Genomic DNA, 27,528 nt, shown 5'->3' on the forward strand with positions numbered 1-27,528 from the left:
TATATGCCTATCCTCTATCCACCTTATGCCAATTCTTGTATTCTCCTTATGCCAACTCATGTCCGCCACGTGTTGCCACACTTTGCTATGCGCACCCACTGTTTATCATATATCGCCATGTGTTGAATGCTTGCCAAGTGTGGGGCTAGATGCTCTAAAATCATGAGTTGGCATAAGGAGAATACAAGAGTTGGCATATGGAGAATACAGGAGTTGGCATAAGGTGGATAGGGGATAGGCATAGAACTAAAACATGAGGGGCAATGAGAGGGGATTAGAAGGATAAGTAGAGGCCCTTGTTCATTCTTCATTGACATGTATGTGAACGAGGCAATGTTAAAGAACATTTTTTACAAGAAAATTCTATGTGAAAAGGCTTTTCTGATCCTCTTCAGTGTTATTTCACAACTGGATTAAGGTTTGAAAGTAGAAGGGAACAGAATAAAATAAACCTAACTTCATACAGTCAATTTTCAGTTATTTTCTTTTCTTAAGGCATGAGTCATGAGTAGACTGATGCTAGAAGTCAAATCTTATATATGTCCAAGGGAATCTGTATGAAGAACTGATTTTTTTTTCATCCCTGCAGGGAATGGAGCTGTATCCTCGAATTGGTAAAAACTTTGATGTTAAGGTCTTTACAAATTGCAGATTTGGCATGATGTCCCTGGGCAGTTCTTGCTGTGACATATCGTATCAAGCAGGTTAGTTGTTTTAGCATCACTATCTGATAGGTTTTTTTGCATCACTGTCAACAGTTGTTGTTGTTGTTGTTTTTGTTGTTGTTGCGTATCAAAAAAGAAAAAAGCTTCACTGTTTGATTAGAAATGTAAAGTGTCTATATGATTGAGGGTGATCTACTAGTTCATCATGGTATATTTCTTTATGGGTGCTCATATGATCTCGTAGACCAAAAAGTGATCTGATTGGCAACGTCAAACATTCTATTGTAAATTAAAATGAAATGAATCTATTTTATTTTATTTTACTTGGCTTGCGAAAATATGATTGACTTGGCTTCTTATGGGTTCTAATAGCATGATCCTCGGATAGATGGTGCCACCCTACAGGTATACCAGACTAATTGCTTGAGTGGCCCTGCTTGTGGTTACAGGTTCTTCAAATCAATTATACTGAAAAAATCATACACAAATGTTTATATTTTTAAGAGGAACCATATTCTCATATTGTTCTTTCAGTCTTCATGTTTATACTATAAATAAACAATTTGAATTTCATGTCGACTAGGAGTACAATATAAACTTTATCCAATCTCCTGTGCAACATTTACATCTATTTACTGCATTAGTAACGACTCTATGCTTGTTAATATGGCACTGATGGTGATGTACGTAACAAAGTTCTTTTGGTGGGAAGCTGGATACTGGAATACAATGGATATTGCACATGATCGAGGTGTGTGATTTGATTATTGTTCTTAATTAACTTAACTCGCCGAATGCACCTATGTTGTGCTAGTCCGAAAAAAAAGGTCTAGCAATAGTTCGTAATTTCTTAAAGATGCTCTCTATGAAAGATGTAATACAGATCGCATTAGAGCATGCTATAAATTCCACATGTGTATGACTATAAATTATTTTAAAATATTTCATCAAAATCAGTGGTCATTCCCAAATTCCACATTCATCAATCTAAACTGCACTTTTTGGAGTTTTTCCATGCTTGACATTTATTACATGTATGTGTCGATACGCCCCAAAACCAATTCAGTCATGATATTGGCACTCAAGCCAATATTTTCAATGTGATTGAATTTGGAGGAGTATTGTGTTATTGATCATCCATGGTTCTATACGGAAACTTGATAAGTTTATGCTCTTAGAAATCCTCCTTTGTTAGGTTAGTTTTTACAGAAATGTTTTTTTGTTTTTTATAGGACTATGTTCCTTAGAAGTATTGGAATATGAGACAAGTCGAAGGATCTTCACTGTAGGAATCTGTTCCTTCAAAGTCATCAATGGCAAGCACTTTGTGTCGTACGCTGACATGTCACGTCTTTGCTAATAGTGGTCATGAAACTAACCGCCAGAAGCTGTACCAGCAGAAATGCTTTGCACTGTATTCCTCAAAAACACGTTTTTTAAGTGATTTGTACAGTTTCCCCAATGGTAAGGGTGATTTATAGATTACATAAAGTTGCCAACTAGTAATTTTTCACACATCAACAATAAAATCTAATAAAGGGTGAAAATATGCAAGTGTGCTCTTATGATATGATTATCATTATTGGATCGTGAGATTCACAATATATTGTTCTCTCACTAGCCTCACATTTTGAGTATGTGTTGGATGTCATGGATCGTCTTTGCCAAAAATCTTGAATATTGATCTAAAGCTTCCTTGATGATAGACATTGACACCCTTACTAGCTGGCAGTACTCTAGAAGTAGGATTACAAACAGGAAAATGAGGACATTCTTGAAAACGACATGTTCTTCAATATGAGTCATTGGAGAATTCAAGTCTATTGTTATTTTTGACCGCTATAATAGGTCAAAACTCTTCATCACCCTTATGAGGGTAAACGTGTATTCCCAACTTAACCACCGAAATTTCAAGAAGTTTGATTTTTTTTATATATAAAAGTATGTCTGATATTCTTCTTTGTTTTCAACAGCTGGCTTTTATATATGCTGGGGATGCTTGGTATGGGTTCCATCTATCTACCCTTCTCCTGGGATGTATCTAGTCAATCTCGGTACTCAGGTGAGCAAGTAGGCTCACATTTAAGTCCAGCTTAAATATTAATAGCCCGGTTCTTTCTATTGGCAAAATTTAACTACTGTAGTAGACTATCAATTTGTTATCATGCCACCTGGGACAGTCTTGAGAAGATGGAAATTTTTCATGCTCATTGTTTCTGACCTTCTCATGTTACGAAAATAGGGTTGGCCAGGGTTTATATTTTTAGGAATAACTTAATAAGCTCAAGTTCAAGCCCAATGATGAGGATGTCATTATCAAAATATATAAAAAAAAAAAAATGTGTAGGATGCCATTGCAAACTCAATATTCTCTATAACACTAATGTGTTTCTTTGTTCCAACTGTTTCCCACATATTCCAGCTTGCACTTTTTATTCTGGCGGCCGGTTTGCTGTGTTATATATGTCAACTAAGATTGTGATAGGCAAAGGCAAGAATTTCGCAAGAAAAATGGGAAGTGCTTGATATGGGATAGATTTCCATCAAAGGTATTCATCCTCGCCATCAATCTTTCTTGATTTCTGTCCCATATTGTTCTTCCTAGAAATTCTTAACTCATACGTCACTGGAACTTACTTACTGAAAATCTTAATATATTGTCCAAATTGTCTGCAGATTGTGGCCTCTTATCAAACTGGTAATGGGGAAACAAAGACAAGTCTCCTTTTGACCTCAGGCTGGTGAGTTTTGCACATCTTTGTTGCTGTAAGGTGAAAGTTGCATATGTAGTACTAATGTCAAGACGAGAAATGCCATATCTCTATTTGGTATACGGCTAGCACATAGTTTTATGACGCCGGCTGATGGGTCCCTTTCTTAGGATACAACAGTTTTGTTTGGTGCCTTGGTGCCCATCATCCTTTCACATCTTTAGAAAATAAAAACGTTGGTTGTCTGCTGTTAGGTTCCAGCCGTCATTTGCACGCTTTCCATACGGCAGAAACATAGGAACACTCTCTCATCATGACATTAAGAGATCCAGTTTTGTTTGTATGTGCAGCCAGACTCCCGCTGCACAGATAGAGCCATAGTGGGTTTTGTCGGGTTCTCAAGAGACGGAAAGATTAGTTGTAGGCAGAACGAGTAGAGTTGAAGAGAGAAATGTAAGGAAGTAGAGGTAGAAGGGAGGTAAAGAAGAAAAGTGAGAAAACAGAAATGGTTGATTGTTTATCCAGCATAATCTTTCTACATATGTCATCACCCTTTTATAGGGTACATTCTTAAGAACAGAATCGATAACTACATTCTAACTAAGTAGTTACAGTTCTTCTCAAAACTAACTAAAGTACTAAACAGCTAGCAACAAGATTCGTCAACTCGTAGCAGGTTTTGATTCTTGATGAGGTCGTTAATCATTCTTTTTATTTTCATGCAGGTGGGGTCTAGCTCGTCACTTTCACTATGTACCTGAAATATTATCTGCTTTTTTCTGGACTGTGACAGCTCTTTTTATTCATGTACGAGTACTTTGCTGCAGTGTTATTTCCCTGCTTCGGACTTGGGCTGGAATCATTTTTTGGGGAATTTCTGAATTCTTTGTCATCAGACTTCTGTAGTCTCTGCCATACTTCTATGTGGTGTTTCTGACAATCCTTCTTTTCGACCAAGCCAAGAGGGATGACGATTGTTGTAGATCCAAGTAAGCAACCAGCCAAACTGGGCTTCTTTTCTTCGACTTTGTTTTATTTTGTTTTCCTGCTTAAGATTAGGACTTAAACTCCGGATAGCATGGTATTCCCAGCTGAGCCTATTAATATGTTGATAACGATAAATTTCTGTCCACAGGTATGAGAAATACTGGAAGCTATACTGTGACAAAGTACCTTACAGGGTTGTTCCCAGTATCTATTGATCAATCCTTAATTCAAGATGTGTGCTTGTCAGTATTGCTGCTACCTTTATGCAATCCCTCGGAAGTATAGAATCCGGTCTTTTTCTCAATCTAAAACTTCTTTTGGCTGGTACCCCGCTGCTTCTGGTGGACTTTCAGATTCCCCCCATCTTATTCTCCTTACAGTACGAGTGGACCCTGTGCATCTAGTGTAGAATGAACTTCATGACTGACAAGTTAAGCCACTGTGTACTATGAAATATCACTTATTAAAGATGATAGCTGTATGAGATTTTTCGCTTTTATAAATATTGAATTGTTGTGGAGACGAGCCTCCAATGCCCATCTTTGTTTCGTTGAGCAGCATACGGTTGTTTTGAGTGAGCTGGAATTTTAACACCCAGGTCCCAAAGTGTTCTGAACTTAATAACATATACCAGTTAGTTTCATGCATTTCGAGTGAAAAATAGATAAACTAAAATTTTGGAATGTGCTTCGGGGGACAGCATCTAGCCTGTCCCCAGTATCGATTCGGTCCATGAGGAAATAAGGGCAAGCGTCGATCATTAAAACAATAGAAATGTTTGTTTCTTGTGAGGTGAATACACAAGAAAAACTCACAGTCGTTCTGATGGATGTGGCTCTTCATGGGCTTGCATTGGCCTAAAGTAAATGGTGTCTTTTGAGTTCTGACACTACATAGACCAATGAGTATTCCATTAAGAGTCTGCAAACTAATAGCTAAAACATTCAATCCATTTGTGATCGACTGATTTTGTCATCGCCAACTGGTTGTACTCATTGAAGTTCAAGCTTGCATCCAGTAGCATAGGTACTTCCACACCAAGTCACCAACTCCGCCTCTCAAAATCTCTTGCTCTAAATTACCTTTTACCTGCTGTCTCAACCCTGCCCATATCCCCCTAGCTAAATTGTTTCTTGCTCCCACTTCCTGATATTTGTTAATGCCAGCATCAAAGAAATTCTCGGGATGAGTGTTGGCAGTAGATTGTTACGTTTTTTCCAGAAGTAAAGAGGCAGAACTCCCAGTCTCCCAGCATAATCCTAGGGATTAGTCTGGATTGCATCTGTTAACTAAGAGAACACAATATGTACTGTATGAAGGATAGCGATGCTAGGAGCTGCTCTATCCTCCATGTTCAATATTCTGTCTACTTATTTGGGTCCACGTCTTAAAGAACAGGAGACAAGCCATAAGTCCTCCTGTATGCAACAGTTCATCCTTGCTCCAACTCCTGATAAATTGCCCAGTTACAACAGGGAAAAAAGCTGAAGAAAACCAAAAACTTATTGCCCAGACACACAGAAAAATAGAAATGGCTAGATGTCTCCATAACTTAATTACAGGAATGGCATGAGAAATCCCCATTGAATATTTCACTATGAAGTAATCCTCCCTTGTACAACTTCCAAAGAAAAAGCTGAAACTGTGCTTGAAAATGTAGTTTCCATTTTCTCTTCAGTGTATTGGTATTGAGATCAGATTAGCATTGAATGATCAACACGCCCGTGTGACATAATGAGCTCATCTGGAAGGGCAAGAGCTGCCTAATATGGGCCAAGTGTACTGACGGTTATTTTAGGCCAGTTAAACCTCTAAACTAAGCATGGATTGCATTGGAGTCGATCACCAGTACTGTGATTATTGCAAGAATTAAAGTGTAACAGAATACATAATCCAGAAGAACATGTTTGCGTGCATAGCTGCTAGACGCGAACTTGGGAGCGTAGAAGACACGTTACGAGTCACCAGAAACTAATTTCCTTGCCTGTAATCGCCTTTGTTTAATATGGATATCATGTTTCAAATTTGTCTAATTTTTCTATGAACTCTTCTGATATGACAGAGGTTAGATATCCCAAGGTGGTTACGCTTGTGCTCGAGAAAATTTATTGGATATTGTATGTTCTGATGTCAACTCTTTCTGTACTTGTATTACGAACAAAATTTGATGGGTCGTTGCACAATCTTCATTAACCAAATTTGGATATTATCCAACTTCTTAATCCATTCGAGATTCTACTGTTATATTCTTATTATTTGGCGGCACTGAGGCAAAGACACACAAACAAGCGCTTTGGCCCCACTTACTAATAAAAACAATATAATTATAGGTTTAGTAGATTTTGGACCCGGGCATACGCTCGGGATCTATTAAATATTTTGTGTGCTGAAAAGACTTTACAAAATGTCTCACACAAATTTTCGAATTAGAATATATTTTTATTAAAAATAAAAACCAAAATACGTTAATGAAAATGATTATAGTGCATAAAGTCTTGGAAACTAAGAGATCAAATTGAGATAGTCTCTTCACTTTGTGGTTTAGGATATTAATCCGTAATTTTCAAATAGAATTATCTTAAACTCTATCTAGCTTGTATAATAGTTTTCTTAGATTTATGGTGATTTAGTGGCAAATTTTGAATAAAAATATATTTTTATTGAAAATAAACCGAAATACGTTAATGAGCAACGATTATATTGCATAAGTACTTGGAAACTAAGGGATCAAATTGAGATAGCCTTTTCACTTTGTGGTTTAGAATATTAATCCGTAATTTTGAAATAAAATTATCTTAAACTCGATCTAAGCTTATATAATAGTTTTATTAGATTTATGGTGGTGAGCGGCAAGCGGTAAATATTTCACCATTCGACTTACGTTAAATGCAGCGATTATGGTGTACAAACTTGGAAACTAAATCAAATTGATTGTTTCCATATCCTCAAAGAATATTACTAAACTCCCACTTGAAAAGTTTTTTTCACATGAATTAATGTGTACAAATCTCTAAAACAGATTGTCATTATATTAAATTATTCTCTAAAAATTTATCACATGAGCAACTATGCATAGCTATGAGATATCTAAAAATTATACTAATTACTCATTTAAATTTCTTGACCACTTTCTATAAAAAGGAAGCATCAAGCCTTGATAAAATTCATCGAATTCTTTTTATTGTTAGGTTTAATAATAAAAAGTTTGATTGAAGTTTTGTGAGAATATCCAATATGCGAAGATAATATTGAAGCTACTTGAATAGCAAGACATTCCCAATCACAATAAAATAATTATAATAAACACTATTTAAAATGCAAAACTATATTTGTTGAGACATTTATTTCCCCTACATATATAATACAAATATGTTTTAGGATTATTAGTTCAATACATTTGCATCAAGTTTTTATTTTCCATTAATTATTCTTTGAGATTAGTTTAATGTAATACGTTGCATCCAGTTTTCAATTTCTCATTAATTATTCTTTGAGGTTAGTTTAATGCAATTGCATCTACTTATTTATGAGGTTAGTTTGAAATTGCATCCACTAGTTATCTTTTAAGGTAGTTATTCATTAAAGTTAATTCAATCAAATTTTTCAATGTTTTAGTTAATTAGTCTTTGAGATTAGTTCATTGCATTTGCATCCGGGTTCCAATCTCCGTTAATTACTCTTTGAGGTTAATTCAATCTGCATCCGGTTCGATTTCGTTAATTATTTTTCTAGGTTAGTTCGATTGTTTATAATTTGTTTGCATACATGTAAGATATTTTTATAAACTTACTTTCGTTTTATAAACTCACATTCATTGTGAGGTTTCTAAAAAGTGGACATTTATGTTTTGAGGTCGATCATGATGCGTTACATCCGACTTCCAATTTCTAGTTAACTATTTTTTAGATTATTTCAATTCATTTGCATCAAATTTTGATTTTCCATTAGTTAATTTCTCGATTTTAGTTTAATGCAAATTTGCATCAGTTTTTTGATTTTCCGTTATTTATTTTTTGAGGTTAATTCAATGCAATTTCATCCAATTTCTGATTTTTTGTTAATTGTTCTTTAAGGTTAGTTTAATGCATTTGTATCAAGTTTTTGATTTCTCGTTAATTATTTTTGAGGTTAGTTCAATGCAGTTACATCAAATTTATAATTTATCGTTAATTATTCATTTAGGTTAGTTCAATGCAGTTTCATCCATTTTTCAATGTTTCATTAATTAGCCTTTGAGATTAGTTCATTGCATTTAGATCTAGTTTTCGATTTTCCATTAATAATTCTTTAAGGTTAGTTTAATACATCTGCATCTAGTTTCTAATTATTTATGATTTGAGGTTAGTTTGATACAATTATATTGGTTTCGATTTCCGCTAATTATTCTTTTAAAGTTATTTCAATGCATTTGCATTTAGTTCCGATTTCTCACCAATTATTCTATGAGGTTAGTTCAATGTAATTGCATTCGGTTTTGATTTTATGTTAATTATTTTTTGAGTTAAGTTCAATGCATTTGTATTCAATTTTCGGTTTCCCATTAATTATTATTTGAGGTTTGTTTGATGTATTTGCATACGTTTTCGATTTTCTAGTTAAATATTTTTCAAAGATTTGTATCCAATTTATAATTTTTAGTTAGTTATTCTATGAGTTTAGTTTAATGCAATTTGCATAAAGTTTCGATTTTCCATTAATTACTCATTGAGCTCGGTTATGTATTTGAATCTAGTTTTCCAATTTTCTTATAATTATCCAATGTGGTGTGTAATACAAACTTCTATCGATCCATCTAGTGTCATGCACAAACATGATATAAAAATAAATTATGCTTAATTTACTATGTGGGATCATCGAAGATTATCTAGTTCCGATTTCCCATTAATTATTATTTAAATTATGCATAACTCATTATGTGAAATATTCAAAGATTATCTACTTAACGGGTGTTGTTATATTAATTATTCTAAAAAATATTTGCAAATATGTAAAACTATTATATATTGATATAATATTGATCCTCAACCAAATTTTTATAACGTGAAAATCTCACTCTCCATTAAAAAAAAAAAAAAAGAACACACTTTTGATAAAACCCTTCAACTTCATTTTGTTGTTTTAATTAATAAAATAAGTTTGATTGAAGTTTTATGAGATTGCCTAATAAGGTGAAATTTATATATATTGAAGCTACTTGAATAGCAAAGAGTTCTCAATCATAATGGAAAGACATAATATAAACATCATTTTAAATGCAAAACTATATATACTAACATATTGAAATATTTTGAGGTTAACATTTATAACCCGTTATTTACTATATTTTGAGGTTAGTTCAATCAGTTGCATCCAATTTTCTATCCAGTTATTTATTTTTGAGATAGTTCAAACGATTTTTCCAGGTTCGATTTCGTTAATTATTCAGTTAGTTCAATACATTTGCATTCAATTTCCGTTAATTGTTCTTGAGGTCTATTAATTATTTTTTTAAGATTAGTCATTTGCACAATTTTTGTTTATTATTTATAAATGCATTTGCCAATTTATAATTATTGTTTGAGGTTAGTTCAATGAATTTGAGGATTTAGTTAAAATTTCTTGAGGTTTTGCATCCAGTGTATTTTTGAGATTAGTTCAATGCAATTTTCGTTAATTATTTTTAAGATTATTTGCATTATGTTTCCAATTTTAATTATTTTTCTTTGAGGTTAGTTTAAGCATCAATGTTAATTTAATTTGCATGCATTTGGATCCGGTTTCGATTTTTCCGACAATTTTTTTTTGATGTTAGTTTGATATATTTGCATCCAAGTTTTGATTTTCCATTAATTATTATTTGAGGTTAGTTTAATGCAGTTGTATCCATATTCTAATTTTCTATTAATTACTTTTTAAAATTTGTTTAATGATTGCATTTGCATCAAATTTCCGATTTTCCGTTAAATATTATTTGAGGTTATACGATGTATTTACATTCAGTTTTGGTTCCCATTAATTGTTTTTTGACGTTAGTTTTATTCAATATTATATATTTTTAAAAAATATTTGTCATTATTGTTTTGCCGTTATTATTTTATTGTTTTCATTTTCTATTATATATTTTGTGATGTTATTTTTTGTATAATTGTTTTTAACTATGTTTTGAGACTATGTTAAGGATATATTTGAAATAAGTTGTTGTTTTACCATTAACACTAAAATTGTATGATTTGTAATAGGGAATTAGTTTTTTACAAATCACATATTTTTTTAGCAATTTTTTTATTTGATTAAATATATAAAAATTGAACACTAAAAATGTTTGATTAAGTAATAGGAAATTATTTTTTACAAATCATTTATTTTTTTAGCAATTTTTTTTTATTTTATCAAATTATATAAAAATTAGAAATACACTAAAACTCTCAAAATATAAGAATTAGAAATACACTTAAACTCCAAACTCCAAAAGAGGTTCCATGTATGTGGGATTAGGCTATTAAAAAATATTATCTTTCATATTATAGTGTCATAGGAGAGAAAATGCTAACTCTCATATTAGAGTGCCACATAGGAGAGAGAAAATCTTCCATTAAAAGTCTCTGCTTTAGTATATAGATAGTAGATATGGCTAATGAAATTATTAAATCTACTTGCTATTTCACAGATTACGAAGTCAAAAGATGCATAAAATCTTATTTATTACATAAAACAAAAAAGAATTCGACTAAAAAGAGGAGATAACAAATAATAACGCTAGGTTAAAAATACATCGATTTTTGTTTTTGACATATGAATTTACACATATAGGGCCACATTTTAAAAGTTGGCTTCGGGCCACCAGAAACTCAGGGCCGGCACTGACCCACGTGTTTAGCTAAAACTATTTTTATTTTTATTTTTTGGAGAAACTAAATAAAACAATATATTCAAAAAGGGTGATATTGGACACACCCATAAAAAAACTCTCGTACACCCTTAACTAACTAAAGGTTTTGTCGTAACTCAATAACTGTCTCAATCCAATAATATCCCCCAAATTAATTTGGGGGCAAAAAAAAACAAAACATAAAAAAAAACATAAAAAACATAAAAAAAAAAAAAAAAAAAAAAATCGGGCAATTTTCTTTTTTCCCCATTCATCAAAATTTAATTTTGATAGGTTGGTATTCATCCCCATTACTTTGGTATGGTTGATTCAAATTAAAATTGGGTACTTCCATGTTCTATGTTTAATTGTGAGAGAAGTGGAGAGAGAATTGTCTTGGGAGAAAATATTGTTTTTGGTTTTCTGGATATATTCTTTTTTTAGTTTTTCTAAAAAAGAAAAAAGAAATAGAAGAGTTTTAGTAATACACGTTGTCTCCTTATATATGCTGGTGAACAAATTCGAACTCTCCGTACGTATAGAGGATTATCCGTTTTGCAAAAGAATCCGGACAAAGTTTCAGTTGTATTATTAGAACTCTAACCAATGCCAAAAAGACATGTTCTCACTAACCAAAGAATTGGACACTTATAAACAAGTCCGAATTTGTTCACCAGCAAATAATATGCTGGTGAAATCTACTAACGCTATAAGGAGACCACGTGTATTACTAAAACTCTTCTATTTTTTTTTTTTTTTTTTTTTCTTTTTTAGAGAAACTAAAAAAAGAATATATCCAAAAACCAAAAAGATGCCAAGATTTTCTCCCCAAGACATGCGTACTTCTTTCTCCACTTCTCTCACTATTAAACATGCAATTACCCAATTTTAATTTGAATCAACCATACCAAAGTAATGGGGATGAATACCAACCTAATGACGATGAAGGAAAAAAAAAATCAAAATCAAAATTTGACGAATGGGGAAAGAAAAAGATTGCTTGAAAAAAAAATATTTTTGTTTTTTTTTTTTTTTTGTTTTTGTTTTTTTGCCCCTATTGGAAATACCCTAAATTAATTTGGGAGATATTATTGGACTGAGGCGGTTATTGGGTTACGACAAAAACTTTAGTTAGTTATGGGGTACGAGAGTGTTTTTATGGGTGTGTCCAAAATCACCCTTTTTGAATATATTATTTTATTTAGTTTCTAAATAAAAATAAAAATAAAAATAGTTTTAGTTATACACGTGCCGCTGGTAGATTTCACCAGCCAAGTATGCTGGTGAACAAATTCGGACCACGTACTGGACATTGGAAGTCTATAAATACTGGACGTAGTCCATCTCCATGCATAGTTCATACTCTGATCCTTTTTTTTTTCTCTCTCTCGTTCCTAGTTGAAGATAACAGGTTAAGAAGATAGTATACTATGGCGGGTGGTTCGGTCTCATCCTCGTCTAATGACAAGCAATACCCTGGGAAGTTGACATGGTACGTAGTGATCACATGTATTATTGCTGGCTTCGGTGGGATGCTTTTTGGGTATGACTTTGGAATTTCTGGTGAGTTCATTGTACAAAACTTGTTATGTGCTCTTGTTGTTTATGATCTTATATTATGTTCAATGTGATAAAATCTTATTATGTATGTAGGTGGAGTTACATCGATGTCTCCCTTTTTGAAGAAATTCTTCCCTGAAGTTTATCGAAAAGAAGAAGGCATCGTGTCAACAAATCAATATTGTAAGTTTGACAGTCAGATTCTGACCTTTGTTTACATTATCGTTGTACCTCGCCGCATTGGTTGGATCCTGTTTCGCCTCTTATATAACACAAAAATATGGGCGGAAGGTGTCCATGTTGTGGGGTATTCAAGGGCAGACTTAGGAGAAATTCAACAACCAAAATTTTCCGAAAGTGTCATGTAAAAAAAAAAAAAAAAAAAAAAAAACAACGAATAATTCAGTAAAATCTTGAGGACACTAAAAATAGAAGATTCAATATAAACATATGATTTTAAAAACAAAATAATACCCACGAGAAATTGAATTGAGAATTCGAGATGATTTGAAAATCCTAAAAAATATCAAAATAATAGAAAAGGTGAATGAGAAATTGTGAATGGAAAATTGTGCGTGTTTTTTTTTGCCTAAATACTAATGGGCCAAGTTAAATATTAAGCATTTAAGCCTACTTGAACTTGAGGGTCGTTATACACTGGGTCCGCCCATGGCGGTGGTGTATTTTTTTGCATCGGAGCTGGTCTTAATGGGTTGGCTGTTCATATCCTTATGCTTATTTTTGGAAGGTTGTCCCTTGGATTTGCAAACCAGGTAAATCTTCATACATCTTATTTTAATATAATAAATATTTAGACTTGTATCTGTAAAGACAAAAGGAGATTAAACGCAATAGTAACTATAACTACAATAAGTTGATTACTATTCCTTTGTATATATAGTTCATGAATCATGATGGTCTTTTTGTTGGAGACCATTTATCAGTCACGAGTTGCAGTTAACCTATCATGCTGACGAGTTACTTATCAGCCCACATCCAATGCTTTAGCACTTGATTCAACACATTATCTGTGACATGGTTATTTGTCATGTTAAAAAAATCAATTTGATTGAGCGAAAAAAGGTTGAAGGTTACTTGTAAAAATATAACAAGAATTACTAATGTGCAGATTCCTATACAAGAATTGCCAATGTTTAATACTGAAGTTGAGAATTGGTACTAAAATTACCAAACGAAAGAATTGGTACAAAAGCTCCACCCTTAAACTATGCTAGTTAGGGCTGTGAATAAACTCATGGGTAGAAGTGTATAGTAGAACTCATCCTTGAAAACCATCTTTCAAGGTGAGGGTGCCCAAGTGCTTATGACCAAGTCCATATCCAAGCATCCCGGCAATGTGGGACTAGTATTCTTATCGAGGGCACAGGAATGCATTAGGAATCTCATTGATATATATCCATGTTTGACAACAAATTTAGTAATTTCTGACTCTGCTAGGATAGGGAACTAAAAATGGTCTGACAAGGAAACAGGCAAAACTTAATGTACTACAACCTGGTTGAACTAATGTACTTGTATGTGTATTAACTAATACCAAGATTTGTATAGTGCTGAATTAGATAAAATAAAACACGCACACGTACTCAGACAAAATAAAGATGATGAAAAGTACTACGACACAACATCAAATGTTGTATTGAGTTATATATTGCCTGGTCTTATTTGATGTAGTTTAATTATTTTTCATCTTCTGTAATCCTGTTTTTTAGTTCACTTTACTATTCACGGTTACTGGATTCAACAAGACTCAAACTAAAATCTTACGGAGAATCTGCCAAGTTTTATTAGGTTTGAACTATCCATTGAGAAAATGTATTATAATTGGAGTACCATCTCTTTCACTATTGATGCTCCATAAATTATTCATGATTATAAGTTTGAACAAAAGCTGAGCCAATTGTTTGTTGTAGCTTCCTCTTAGTACTTTCTGTTTTACATAGTGAAAGTGTTCTAATCACAATCATACTCTTTGGTCAAATTCACAGGCGGTACCTCTATTTCTTTCGGAGATGGCTCCTTGCCAACACCGCAGTAAACTCAACAATATCTTCCAACTGATGATCACAATTGGTATTTGTTTAGCTAATTTAGTAAACTATGAAACCAACACGATTAAAGGAGGTTGGGGATGGCGTTTGAGCTTGGGTCTTGCTGTTGTCCCTGCTTGTGCTATGATCATTGGATCCTTTTGCGTTCCTGACACACCGAGATCCATGATCGACCGTGGTAAGAATGATGAGGCCAAAGAAACTCTTAGACACATTCGTGGAACTGTCGATGTTGATGCCGAATACAAGGATATGGTGGTAGAATCAAAGTTTAAGGACAATGAACACTCCTGGAAAGCAATCTTTTCCAGGAAGTACAGGCCACAACTTGTGATGGCTTTGGCCATCCCATTCTTCCAACAATTTACAGGGATCAATGTTATTATGTTTTACGCCCCAGTCCTTTTCAGAACAATTGGTCTTGGAAAGAATGCTTCTCTCATGTCTGCTATGATTACTGGAGCTGTCAATGTTGCTGCCACATTCGTTGCAATTTTCACAGTTGATAAGTTTGGAAGAAAGCTTCTATTCAACGTAGGTGGAGTCGTAATGTTCATTTGCGAGGTAACTATTCATACTCTTGTCCTGTATATTTATTTTCCTTTCTTCGTTAATGGTTATCTATTCTCTCTGTCCAAAGTTAAATTAAGTTGATATTCAATCAGTGTACCACCATTTGTGTTTCCTAACTAGTCCTGTGCATTTGCATTATGCAGATTGTGATCGGATCTATAATTGCGTACAAGTTTGGCTGGAATGGACTTGGAAAAATTTCAGGATGGTATTCCCCCTTTTTGCTACTTTTGATTTGCTTCTATGTCGCGGGCTTTGCTTTCTCATGGGGCCCTCTTGGATGGTTGGTGCCTAGTGAAATATTCCCCATTGAAGTCCGTTCAACTCTGCAATGTGTTACCGTTGCTATGAATATGTTCATTACTTTCATCATTGGTCAAGCTTTCCTCTGGGCATTGTGTCACGCAAGGTTTGGATTGTTCTTCGTATTTGCAGTCTTTGTGATCGCCATGACGCTTTTTATCAACTTCTTTTTGCCTGAGACAAAGGGTATTCCAATTGATGAAATGTCCAAGGTGTGGAAAAATCATTGGTTCTGGAAGAGATATTTCCCTAGTGACGGCGGCAATGGAAGAGTTGATGGGATTTGAGTAGTATTGGCAGCTTTTGGTTTTGGGGTTTTATTAATTAGTTACAAATACAATGACTTGTAGTAGCAGGACTTAGATAGCTAGGTTAAGTGGATATTTATTGACAGTCATTGTAACTGAGATATTGGTATAATACACTGCTGTCTATGGTTTTTAAGTTTTTGAGCTTAGTTTGAAGCAAACGTACTATTTTTGTGCTTACTGAATTATTATGGTGTTATTATTTTTGCATATTGACTTTGCGTATCATAATTGCATATCACACGGAGTTAGCTCCTCATGGTACAGTTGTTATACATGTTTTCTGCCCAAAAAGACGTTTTAGCAGAAAACACAATTAGGAGTCAGTTTAGATAAAAGAAGATGATTACCTCACTTCAGATATGTTTCTTTGATGTACGGAAATGCATGAGATTAACTTTCTAACAGTAATCTTCAGTGCAATCTTTAATGTTAAGTTATAACTACTATGATTCGAGGCAGATCGAGCAGTTGTACACAACTAAGTAGGTCGCGGGAGGTATCTGGTTGTACCATGTAAGTGAGTTTCTCTCTCACGTTTGTACCCTTTTTACATCCTAATCAATAAATTTTACTTACCAAAAAAAATACAAAAAAACACTGCCAATAACAACCCAGAGAATAGAAAATTGACATCCCCTAAGGCTGAATTACAATTAACATTGTTCAAATACAAGCCTGAACCAAATCGCTGGTAAAAGCAGGGTAAGTTTACAGAGGGAAATTACAGATGGGAATTTGCTTATAATAACCAATAAAAAAAAACACAAAACAAATTCTTCACCTATAGCCCATTTAATTTGCTTGTTTAGAAATGACCAAACACTTTAAATCAGCAACAGCAGCAGCTTATAGGTGTATGCTTGTGTACAGGTGTACTTTATGATCCTATTGAGAAATTAACGAACAAAAGTCCGAATCTCAAACTCAGCATGGGACTCCTCCTTGGTCAACATTAAGCAACTGTTGCGTGAGCTACACAAGACTAGAAACAGAGATAATTCAACCAGCAGAACACCGGAATAGAAAGCTATGGTTAATATCCTCGTTGAAACAGTAACTTAAACTCACACAGTACTAGAAACATAAGTTTAACAACAACACCCAAAGTCGAAACTTAGTCTTTACAGCTTCAGACATCATACGTACTACTTAGAAGGGTAACATCTGAGTTACTTCCCTTTTCTAGCAACATTTAGAGTCGGACACTATCAGAAGCTCAGCCAGAGCTGCTATGAGATGTTGCTGCTCCTTGGTTGCCCAAGAAACGGACGACAACACAAGTTATATTATCTGCACTGCCTCTCTGATAAGCTTCTTGCATCAGTCTCTTTGCAGCTTGCTCTGGATCCTCGATGGATTTGATCATGGAAACAGCCTCCTGGCATATTTCAGAAACAAGGACATAAAGTCAAAATTTGGGTGGTAAAAATGTGTCCATGATAATGACCAATTTCTTTTTATACCAGGTTATATTCTACGGGATATCTATGCATTAGTCCTAATTCCAAATAGATCCCATCTTGGAAAAAGTAACCCAAGAGAATGACACTGACATCAAGTCCATTCATGAGGGTAGACTGGAAGTGCACAAACACACCCAGAAAAAAAGGTAAGTGAAGAATTAAAAACAGCTAATGCATTGGATAGTTTTATTCTATGTAACATGGACAAGCCCTATTTCAAAAAGAATCGTGTCGGATACGTACCCACGTGTCTGTGTCGGACACATCAAACACATATTGTATGTGATATACCTCAATTTTTTATATTTCACCGTGTCAGACACTTCGTATCTGTGTCGGACATGGACACACCTATCCGTGTCAATGTAACTTAGGTTTTATTGATCCTGGAGTTCCAGGGACCTGTGTCATTTTTTGTCAAGCTACCAACCATTCAAAAGGAGACTGACCACTGAATCAGTCTAGACACTGGACCAACCGATTCTATGTAATGAACACAGTATGAAGGACAATAAAAATGCCCCTTTGCAAAAGGAAAAACTGATGCAACATTAAAAAATCATGTTGGGAAACACAAAATATCAGAAACCTCGTTCGTTACAACATCCCACAGTCCATCGCTTGCGAGGATAAGGAACTCAAGGGAGCTATCAATAACTACTTCCTGTAATAAACACAGAAACAATATGAAGCTGTGAATATGATAGGAATTCTAAAGGAAAGTTGAAAATAAATAACATTCAGAAGCCACACATCATTTCAGTCATAAACTGATTTCCCAGACACCTGATGGCTCAGGCCTTCCACTAGCAACTATATGAGGTAGACTACTATAGATTTCCTAATATCAAGAACAAGCACGAGTGCAGGGTCCCCATGTGTTCTGTAAACATAGTCACCTTAATATAACGGTCAATTGTGAAGCTTTTATAGCAGATATTGTCGTAGTCTACTTTTGTGCATCACTATTGGAGACATCCAAACAAAGAAGAAGAATTGGATGAGGCTACAATTTTCTGTACATAGATACGAATTACTAGGAAAGCAGAAGCGACTATGAAGCAATTCATGAACTATCTAGTGGGAGGTTGCCCCAGGGTCTTGGGATTTACCCCCACCTTCACCAGGGAATGGGGCATAAAGGAATTACCAGAATCAAGTTGTAGAAAAAATAAATAACAATAATAATCAATAAGTAATAATTATAATCAATAATTTTTATGAATCTAGTAATTTGGATGCACTGAGCAAATTGAATATCCGGGTTATCCAAGCGGTAACTAATTTACCTTTTAGGTTAGAATATGATTAGGTGTCATTCAGAAGGTAGGTTATGTCTTTATAGTATTGCTGTCTCTACCACGTTACTTAGGACACCTATGCTGTCAAAGGTGTTATGTGAGGCGAGGGGATGGACTGTCCACAAACGCTAAGGCGGTGGCGGTGCCCAAGTATGTAGGATACTATCAAACTATAAATCCCTTTATTTATCCTTTAACAGAAGTTGTTATCAAAATATCTATTGCTAATTATTCACCTGGTGGTTACATTAAAGCAATATCTGGGCTATACATGGACAAGTGTAACCATAATTTCGTAGAACTAGTCAACACTTCAGCATACACACTTAGGATTAAGAGATACAAAGATAGTATAGAACATTAAAATTGATGTTCACACCTGAATTTCAGGATCCGCAACAACATATTGCTTCAAGAGCTTATCACCAAATGCACGGGAAACAGCAAGAACACCACCTACTCTCCAAGTGCCTGAGTGACAAGTTTTTGCTCATTTAGGGGGAATATTCAAATATTACAATAGAAATTATATGATAATTGGTGGTCTACGATATTTACCAGCCCACATCACGAACCCTCCAGCATCCTCAATCCTTTGTCTCTCATCAGTTTGGTCTGGCTTATGATCACGTGATACGGCAATAGCTACGAGAAGTTAAACACATTTATGAACGAAGGATCATAAGGGAGAATGTAAAAGTCTATAACAAACAGCTAATCAATTGACTGGAGATTGTAGGAGTCTATAGCAAACCACTAATCAATTGACTTTAAAAACAATGGCATGGGGATATAATCTTCCAGAAGATGAATGACTAGTGGGTTTTTAATTACTGATTCCCCTCTTTGACAGTACAGCATATCTGGAAGGAAATCAGCGTCTGATTTGGGATATATGCTATTGATCGAGCGAGAACTTTTAAGAAACTTTATAAAGTCCAAAGAACATCTATAAAAAAGAGAAGGATCCTAACTACTACTGCAAAGACGAGATAGGAATACCAAGTCAACAAGCTAAAAGAAGAAGAAATTAGATACGTTCTTTTTAAACATTTTTCTTGAAAACTTAACTGAATTCCCACTTTTGAAAGATATGAGGATAAGAAAAAATAGCAATTGACAAAATCAGTTCTAATGGAAAGTTTTTATTCCATCAGTTAAGATTTAACATCAATATAGGCGGGGCACTAACAAAAATAAAGTTACAGACGCAGTAATATTTTCCAATGTGATTGGAACTAACTACATAATTTCTAGGGTAATCATGTCTTTTAAATGTCTTCTCTACCCTATTTTTGTCCTTGTAATTCAAAATAATTCACTTAAAATGTAAGAGTTGTAATGCCAAAAAGCCTCACTTTGAGGCTTTGGCTCTGTATAGTACTAAGCTGAACAAGCTATGTAAAAATTCCCATGGGAAACCCCCTTTCAGTTTAAAATTCGTTATTGGAGCATGCATGGGAACTTTCCCACATTTCCCAAAGATTCTTCCATAAATTTTGCCCATTTCCCTCCCCCTGTAATTTTTCCCTTTAAAACTGTTCTTGGGGGTGGAGAGACATTTCCATGCATAATTCCTATGCATGAAACTTTAAACTAAATAGTAAGGTTCCAGCCCAAAAAATTTCCATGTGAAATCATACACACTCTTAGCTTTTATCTCTTAACAATGGCAGCATGGTAATTTCATCAAAACTAATTAAACACAAAACTTTAAGGATTCCTTCTTTTTTGGCATCATCTCCCACTTCTTCATTTTTGCTTCTTCCATAATGCTTATTCGCCTGCTTTCTCGCCCTCTTCTGCCAAGTTAATTGTGACAAAAGATCAGGTAGGCTGTTACAACCTACTCCTTATCTATTCTTGGAACTAGAGCTGTTTTCGTCTATTAAAGACACTTCTGCACAACAGTCGTTAGCATGGAGAGAATGTGCATCTTGGCAAGTACTTGATAAGAAGACTTAATCTTCTAATTTGACTAATGGGATGCAAATAAAGTGCAATCAGTTTGTACTTTTTCACATTGGACTTAGTTTCTAAAATAAAGGGAGTTTGCAACCAATACTCAAGCATTGAAATTAAAAAAATAAAAGCAAATCGCCATGCCAACAAAAGAATTCAAACAGACAAAACAATTAACACTTACCATTTCCACCCCTACAAATAACAGCCCTGGAGTCCCCAACGTTAGCAACTAGTAATCGACCACCAACCAGAATTGCAGTGGAAGCTGTTGAACCAGCATCCCTGTTCTGACTACTTTCTGCTTTGAGGAACTCTGAGTCCGTGTGGTTGTATGCATCAGCTACAATACAAGGTATTATTAAATAGTTGCAAATGGAAAATGATGAAAATGATAAATAGTTACAAAAAGGTTGCAAGCATTTTTATTTGATTTGTATAGAAAGGCAAATACCTATGGCCGACTTGGTATCAGAGATGAACTTTGGGTGCTTGATCAAATTACTAAAGAGATTTTGCTTCACATATTCTGCAGCTCTAGCACCACCATGGCCTATAACCACAAGAAAAATATGCAGCATTATCCATTTGCATACTTCCAAAGGCATAGGCTAATTATAAAAGTTGGAGAACAGACAACTGAATGGAAACATGAATTATTAGGAGGCTTCGTTGCAGTTCTTGGATCCTGCTGAACTTGTTGAGATTCAAGACCTATCAAGAGATACGTAAAAGAATCAAGAAAATTAAAAATTACCATCAAAGACGCCAAAAAGACCAACTATCTCTCCATCGACACCATCGATTCTGGTCTCATAGAAATCTTCCATTGAAGACCTCTTCCCAGGTGAGCTAGCATAACCGTAGCTAAATTTCCCATTCTGACTATTTTCAGGAAAAAGATATATCATTATTGAAGGATAGAGTAACCATTAAGACACTAAACATGCACAGCAATAAAACTGTAGCAAATGTAACAAATATGTTTTAACACATTCAAATTGACATTTTGCATATATCTGCAGTAAACATAGAGATTCTAAATAAAGCAAAGCCATCACGAAAATAGTTTACAATCTCCAACAGTATCATCCATCATTCAACATTAAGGAGTTGAGAGTCTGTACAGTGAATTACAATAATTTAATCATAGAGTTGAGACTACACAATATATCAAACTATTTATTGGATATTCAAGAATAGAGACAAGTCAATGAGTATACAAAAAGGTAGCAGTCCTTCACGAAGACGAAGAAAAGTCCTCACTGAATAGTCTTTTTTGTTATCGGTAACTGAACAAAGTTCTTCAAGAGTTAAAAAAATTCCACGGGTGATACATTCAATTCTGTAGGGTCACAACTCAAAACTGTAGAAAGTATAACTCATGAACACTTTGACTAGAAAGGTTTTACAAAACAAGGATTTTTCAATCCAACCTCCAAAGTCAATATTCCAAACATGGTGAGTGCATTAAAGAAATACAGTGTAGAAGAAAGTAACAAAACAAATTAAGGCCTTATTTGCTTCTTCTCTAAATGGTACAGTATGCCCAAAAATGGTCCACTATCGACTTCCACGAATTTTAGTGCTGGTCATAACCTTCATTTCCTGTACACAATATAATTATAAACCATATACAGCGTAAAACCTAGAATGATATCCATTCTTATGTTAGCACACGACAAAGAGTGAGGCTAGATCCATTAGATCGCAATCACAAATGTTGTATTTGCAAATACTAAGTTACATTCTCTACTTGTTGACTGCTCTTTTGCAATCACTTGGGTAGACACTTTTACAGTCATGTAATTAGCACCCAGCTCCCCCGGAGTCGGCCATACATAAATAGTTGCTGAGCTAGCTAAAAATAGTGTGAGAATCACAACCTTACACAATTATCTTTATAAGTAGCATATACACCAAAAATGATAAAAAGAGAAGAAAAGGCAAACAAACATAACTACAACAGCTCCTAATGAAAACAATTGCTTTCTTTTATATAATCTTTTCTTTTCAGTTAACTATACAGCTTTAATGAGAAAACTTCCTTCTCAGGCATTCATGCATTCACATTTAATCAACGTTTACTCTTGTTGATGAGTATATTACAGAATCAGCATCTGGTACATAATCAGCAGAAAGAATCTAAGGATATCGAGGCATAAAGCTGTCCTTTTTTTATTCTCTCTGTAAGATTAACACACTAGCTAAAAAAAACTACAGTTTCTCTTCTCCTATGAAACAGTAATAAAGACCAGAACACGAATACTATTAACTTATAAGAGAAAGAGATGGGGCCAAGGAGAATATTTGAAGGCAGAGAAGCAAAAAAATGTAGCCTTATATCACCTCCTATCAACTATCAATGCACTCGCTGATACATGACTAAAATAAATTCCATGGAAAGTTCCTCCAACATGTGAAACAAATACCATGAAAAGTCAACGCAACTGTAAGCCCCTGAGCAGTTAAAATCAGTTTTCGGAAGTAATCGGTCTAGGAGCGATACGCGATTAATCGGTTAATCGGGGATTTAATCGGTTTAACATTATTATATACAAATATGCAATTATATCTTCAAAATACAAAATACCAACAATTTTCAACCCAATAATTAAGAAACAACATAGGAAAAGTTGTAAATTCTAATATATTTATTTATATATCTCACATTCTTTGAAAGTAAAAGTAGGTCCCGAATACATTCCATATTCTGTCAAAACAATTCAAAATAAAGAAAGTAGGCCCCTTATCAAATTAAATAAGTAAAAGTACTCTTCCTCCATCAAGCTCATTCCAGAACGTCACCTCCCTTCCAGACTGGTTTCTTTTTTATTTAGAAGCACCAAGAATACCATTACTGCAAATCAGACCTTCTTCAACTTCGTATCCTAAACCTTAAGCCACAACAACAAATTGGACCACCATTACTGCCTTTTATGTGTTTACAATAGCAAAAGCTTGTAAGCTTACTGGAGTGGTCACTACAATATCGAGTTCCACGATGTAACATTTCTATTATCAAGTCGATCAAAAGCTACTAACGCGGAATGGGTATCACCAGATTTCGTGTACAAATCAACAATGGCAGTGCCTAAATCCTCATTTAACCTAAACCCAAATTTCAACTCTACCCATGTATTAATTCACAATGTTTCTAGCCTGTGTTATTCGTTGTGGCATTTTGTCGAGCAGTTTACGCATTTGGAATAGTTTGCATTGTTGAAGCATCCGCGTTGCGATATTTGGGAGGAGTACTCCGCTTATATGAACCAGAAGCACTAGTTGTTGTTGCTTTTTTTTTTTGTTTCGATAATATTGGCGGTTTGTTTTCTCATTTCCCCCGAGAAATCGGTGTTCTCGACCGATTTGACCAAATAAATCAGCAACTGAGTAGTAACTGATAAATCTGGAAAAAACGTATCGCTCTACCTCCGATATGCGATTAATCGCCGATTAAATCCGATTTTAACTGCTTAGGTAAGCCCCCAAATATTTGCTGACTCGCCATGGTTCAGTGTTTTGACGTGGAGAGAGATTTTGTCCCCATACCAATTTTGTCCCTCCATGTGACCATGCGGCACATGTAAATTTCTAGTCCTTATTATTTTATTTTTTTTGCAAACACTAATTCCTACTTCTTACTGTTAATGCAATAAAGTGAGGGGAAAAGCAGTCACACTTTTGGACACACAGAGAACAGTACTAATTTCATCCGGAAACGTGGATGCAAGTATATAATATGGATGCTGCATCCAGACTTCATGGAACATGCATGTTGTCTCCATAGCTAAAGTTACACGACTCAAAAGGATGTGGCACAACCTAAGGTAAAGTCCGCCAAAAACATCTTTAATGACCTAGATACCCCCGGTTATTTCTGTCATGCCTAGCAACCTACTACAAAGTTGTACACTGACATGTAAGACAGGCCCAGAGTTACTGGACACCTAGCATAAACTGATTGGTAACTTAGAATAGGAACTAGAAATTAGTTCCTTCAGCCCTGAACCCTGCTAGAGGAACTGTATTGGAATAAAGGTTTTTAGGTCAAATCCATAAGGAAACCAAACAAGATGCAGAAGCAAAAGAGAGATGCACCTAGGAGAGGATGTTTAGCCACGGGGCATGTTGAATATATATTCCCTGCTTTAATGCATAAATTTCTACAGAGAAAACTTCTGAAAGAATCAGTGGTAGATAACAGAAGAGAAACTCTCTTTTTTTCGAGAACCCAGAAATGGAACTCTAGAAAACCCTCTACCTCCAAAGCGTATTCTTCACTTGCCAATTATTCCTCTACCTACAAGCTGCAAAACAGCTTTCTAGACAGAGCAACAGACTTAAAAATTCTTTTAAATAGAAGCAGTTGTACAACTTGTATACTTGATCAAAATTACTAAGAAAAAAAAAATAACACAGTAATTCCCTCACGTTCAAGTTAAAAAAAATTCACCATCAACACGAAACCATCTTACATCTAAACAAAATCACCTCATCCATTCTATATAGAGCGTAATTGCACTAAAGCCACACTGCTAAAAAAAAAAGAAAACACCATGAACACAATTTTTTTTGGATCAGTAAAGTGGGTCTATATATATATAAGCATAATGTCAATAAAGTAGGATGAGGCATCCCACATAAGTACAACAAGAGGAACTATGAACAATGAACACTTTTTAAAAAAACGGAGTCCGAGGCACATACACATGGGTCAGACACACGAACATGCACTGATGGAGATAGTCTTAGGTTAGCTTTACTTAACTTGAAATGAGGAAGACGAAGAAAGGTTTGAAAAACAATGTGATAGAGGAAAAACATATTATCCCTTCCAGTACTTACAATTCGGAGAAAACAAAAGAAGAACAACAAAGGAGAGAAACATTAACCTTCAAGTCATGGTTACAGACGGACACGAATTTAAATCTAAAAATAGTCATGAATAGTTGACGTTCATAATAAGTATAATCACACTTTAATATTGATATTAATAGAATTCAAAGTTAGTTAATCCGAAAATGGTTCATTAACACAGCCATGTCTAGTTCAAGTGCTTCAAAGATGTCGTGTCAAACACTTAACCTTCAGACCCGGACACAAACACCTGTGTCAACATCAAGGGAAGATAAACTAGAATGACATAGTAATCCCAATTAGCAAAGCATCACATACATTTATTCCGACGCTTCCTTCTAAAAAAAAATTTAAAAAAAAAAAAAAAAAAAAAAAATCTAAATTTGTCGAATGAGAATGTAGTACCAATTGTTTGCATGTCTCATGCAATGGTAGAAAAAAGTTAAGAGGGGGGAAAAATGGACAACTGTTAGAATCTACTCATCGTAATAGAAACTGTCCAACCTTACAATTGAATTGCCACATCACTCTATGAATAGACCCGCAAAACTAAAAGAGTTTAAAATGTTACATTGGAGTTTGTTGCGCTCACACCAACCATATTTTAAATATTGACACGTAACATCCTTAAGACCAAATGACCAATGTATCAATGCTACAGAAGAAAATCTGCAACTCCTCAAACTCAGACAGTAGTGACACACCACAAAGCCAAACATGTTAATATGTCGTGGATTTTCAAACTCCACGCTATTAAATCCTACAAACTACATTGGACAGGATCACGTGAATGCGCCTACCACAACAAATTTTTCTGATGATAAATTTGTCCTCGGCGGGTACAAAAAGAAACCTTGGAAAACATAACCTAAATGCACCCTATCACGACAGATTTTGGCTGATGACAGATTTTTGTCCTAGGCGTGTAGAAAAAGTTTCAAACAAAATGCTTGGAATATCATTTACTTGCGACAACATTTGTAGAAAAGAAATTCCGTGACGATTACTTGGACACTTTAATCCTAGACAATTAGTTGACACTTAACCGATAACATTCCCCTAATTCCCCTCAACAAGGAAAAATCTTTCCCCTGGAGAAAACGCAATTATACCATTAATTACCAAAATCAATGAAAATGAGATCTAAACAAAGTATATACCATTAATTATCTTTTAAGATGTAGCATAAATTATTATACATGCAAGACAATAGAAAAATGTAATAAATATATACCTGAGACCACCACCGCTAACGGGTGCATCATCACCCTGAGTCCCACTGCTCGTCAAAACCGAATTCAAATAACCCATGATCTCAATCACAATAATAATAGTAAAATCAACCTTCCCTATTTCTATTCTATTAGACCAAAAAAACAAAAAGATCTCTCTTAATCAATCATCTCCAAATTCTATACCTAACCTGCCACAACAAAGCCAAATATAAATATCAAACAAACGAGATCTCACGAAATGCCATGAATAACAGCTGAGCCTTAAAAAGCGGGAAATAAAAACGGTTTCGTTTTAAGTAAAATTTTAATAAATTCTAAAAAATATGGATTACGTGGCAGTGGTGGTAGTTCGTCCAGCATATGACTTGGTCAAGCCGACAATGTATAACCGTCTTCTTTTGCTACTCATCTGCCACGTGCATTTTTTCTTTTTTCATGAGACAACATGGATAAGATATGGGATTTCGTTTTCAACCGTCGATCAAAACAAAATCAGATTTTATAGGTGACATTTTGTGGGTCGATAAACCACTGGTGACTGGACAATGCTCAAAAGTCGAAACTTTCCTTTAAGATAAAGATAAAAGGTTATTGATTTCTCTACTTTTCTCCTATAATAAGAGTTTGACAACTTGAACAGATCCCAAGAGGATAATCTAATAAACAAACCCAGCGTCGGAG

The 27,528-nt window shown here is 34.5% G+C and overlaps 2 protein-coding genes, 1 long non-coding RNA gene and 1 pseudogene across 5 annotated transcripts; 3 read left to right on the top strand and 1 right to left on the bottom strand.

Annotated features, from left to right (window-relative positions):
* The first annotated feature begins 101 nt into the window (after positions 1-101).
* Positions 102-4,866, top strand: LOC147509020 (7-dehydrocholesterol reductase-like). Its single transcript, XM_086601339.1, is given in 10 exon segments — positions 102-418; positions 590-704; positions 1,249-1,416; positions 2,639-2,727; positions 3,088-3,123; positions 3,125-3,214; positions 3,342-3,406; positions 4,102-4,183; positions 4,283-4,365; positions 4,512-4,866. Coding segments are annotated over 9 exon segments (792 nt in total). The 5' UTR covers positions 102-418; positions 590-592; the 3' UTR covers positions 4,579-4,866.
* Positions 4,867-12,625: 7,759 nt separating this feature from the next.
* On the top strand, positions 12,626-16,203 carry LOC147509021 (sugar transport protein MST8-like; annotated as a pseudogene). The gene is made up of 5 exons (XR_015218328.1): positions 12,626-12,773; positions 12,864-13,073; positions 13,442-13,543; positions 14,777-15,403; positions 15,556-16,203. The product of XR_015218328.1 is annotated as a sugar transport protein MST8-like (transcript).
* Positions 16,204-17,021: 818 nt separating this feature from the next.
* On the bottom strand, positions 17,022-27,325 carry LOC147509022 (putative protein phosphatase 2C 59). 2 transcript variants are annotated; one of them, XM_086601347.1, is made up of 9 exons: positions 27,180-27,325; positions 26,847-27,035; positions 21,510-21,637; positions 21,207-21,305; positions 20,937-21,095; positions 19,349-19,435; positions 19,170-19,261; positions 18,079-18,153; positions 17,022-17,404 (listed from the first exon to the last, which is right to left on the bottom strand). In XM_086601347.1, exons 2-9 carry the CDS (start codon positions 26,921-26,923, stop codon positions 17,243-17,245), a joined length of 879 nt encoding a protein of 292 aa, XP_086457473.1. In that variant the 5' UTR covers positions 26,924-27,035; positions 27,180-27,325; the 3' UTR covers positions 17,022-17,242. The 2 variants fall into 2 exon arrangements, with proteins under 2 accessions (XP_086457473.1, XP_086457472.1); XM_086601346.1 differs by lacking the exon at positions 27,180-27,325 and having other exon boundaries at positions 26,847-27,172.
* LOC147509023 (uncharacterized) lies at positions 21,645-27,039 on the top strand. Its single transcript, XR_015218330.1, has 2 exons — positions 21,645-23,204; positions 24,233-27,039. It is a non-coding gene; the product is annotated as an uncharacterized LOC147509023 (long non-coding RNA).
* Positions 27,326-27,528: the final 203 nt, after the last annotated feature.

This window comes from Coptis chinensis, chromosome 3 (assembly GCF_015680905.1).
Source record: "Coptis chinensis isolate HL-2020 chromosome 3, ASM1568090v1, whole genome shotgun sequence".
NCBI classification, from domain to species: domain Eukaryota; kingdom Viridiplantae; phylum Streptophyta; class Magnoliopsida; order Ranunculales; family Ranunculaceae; genus Coptis; species Coptis chinensis.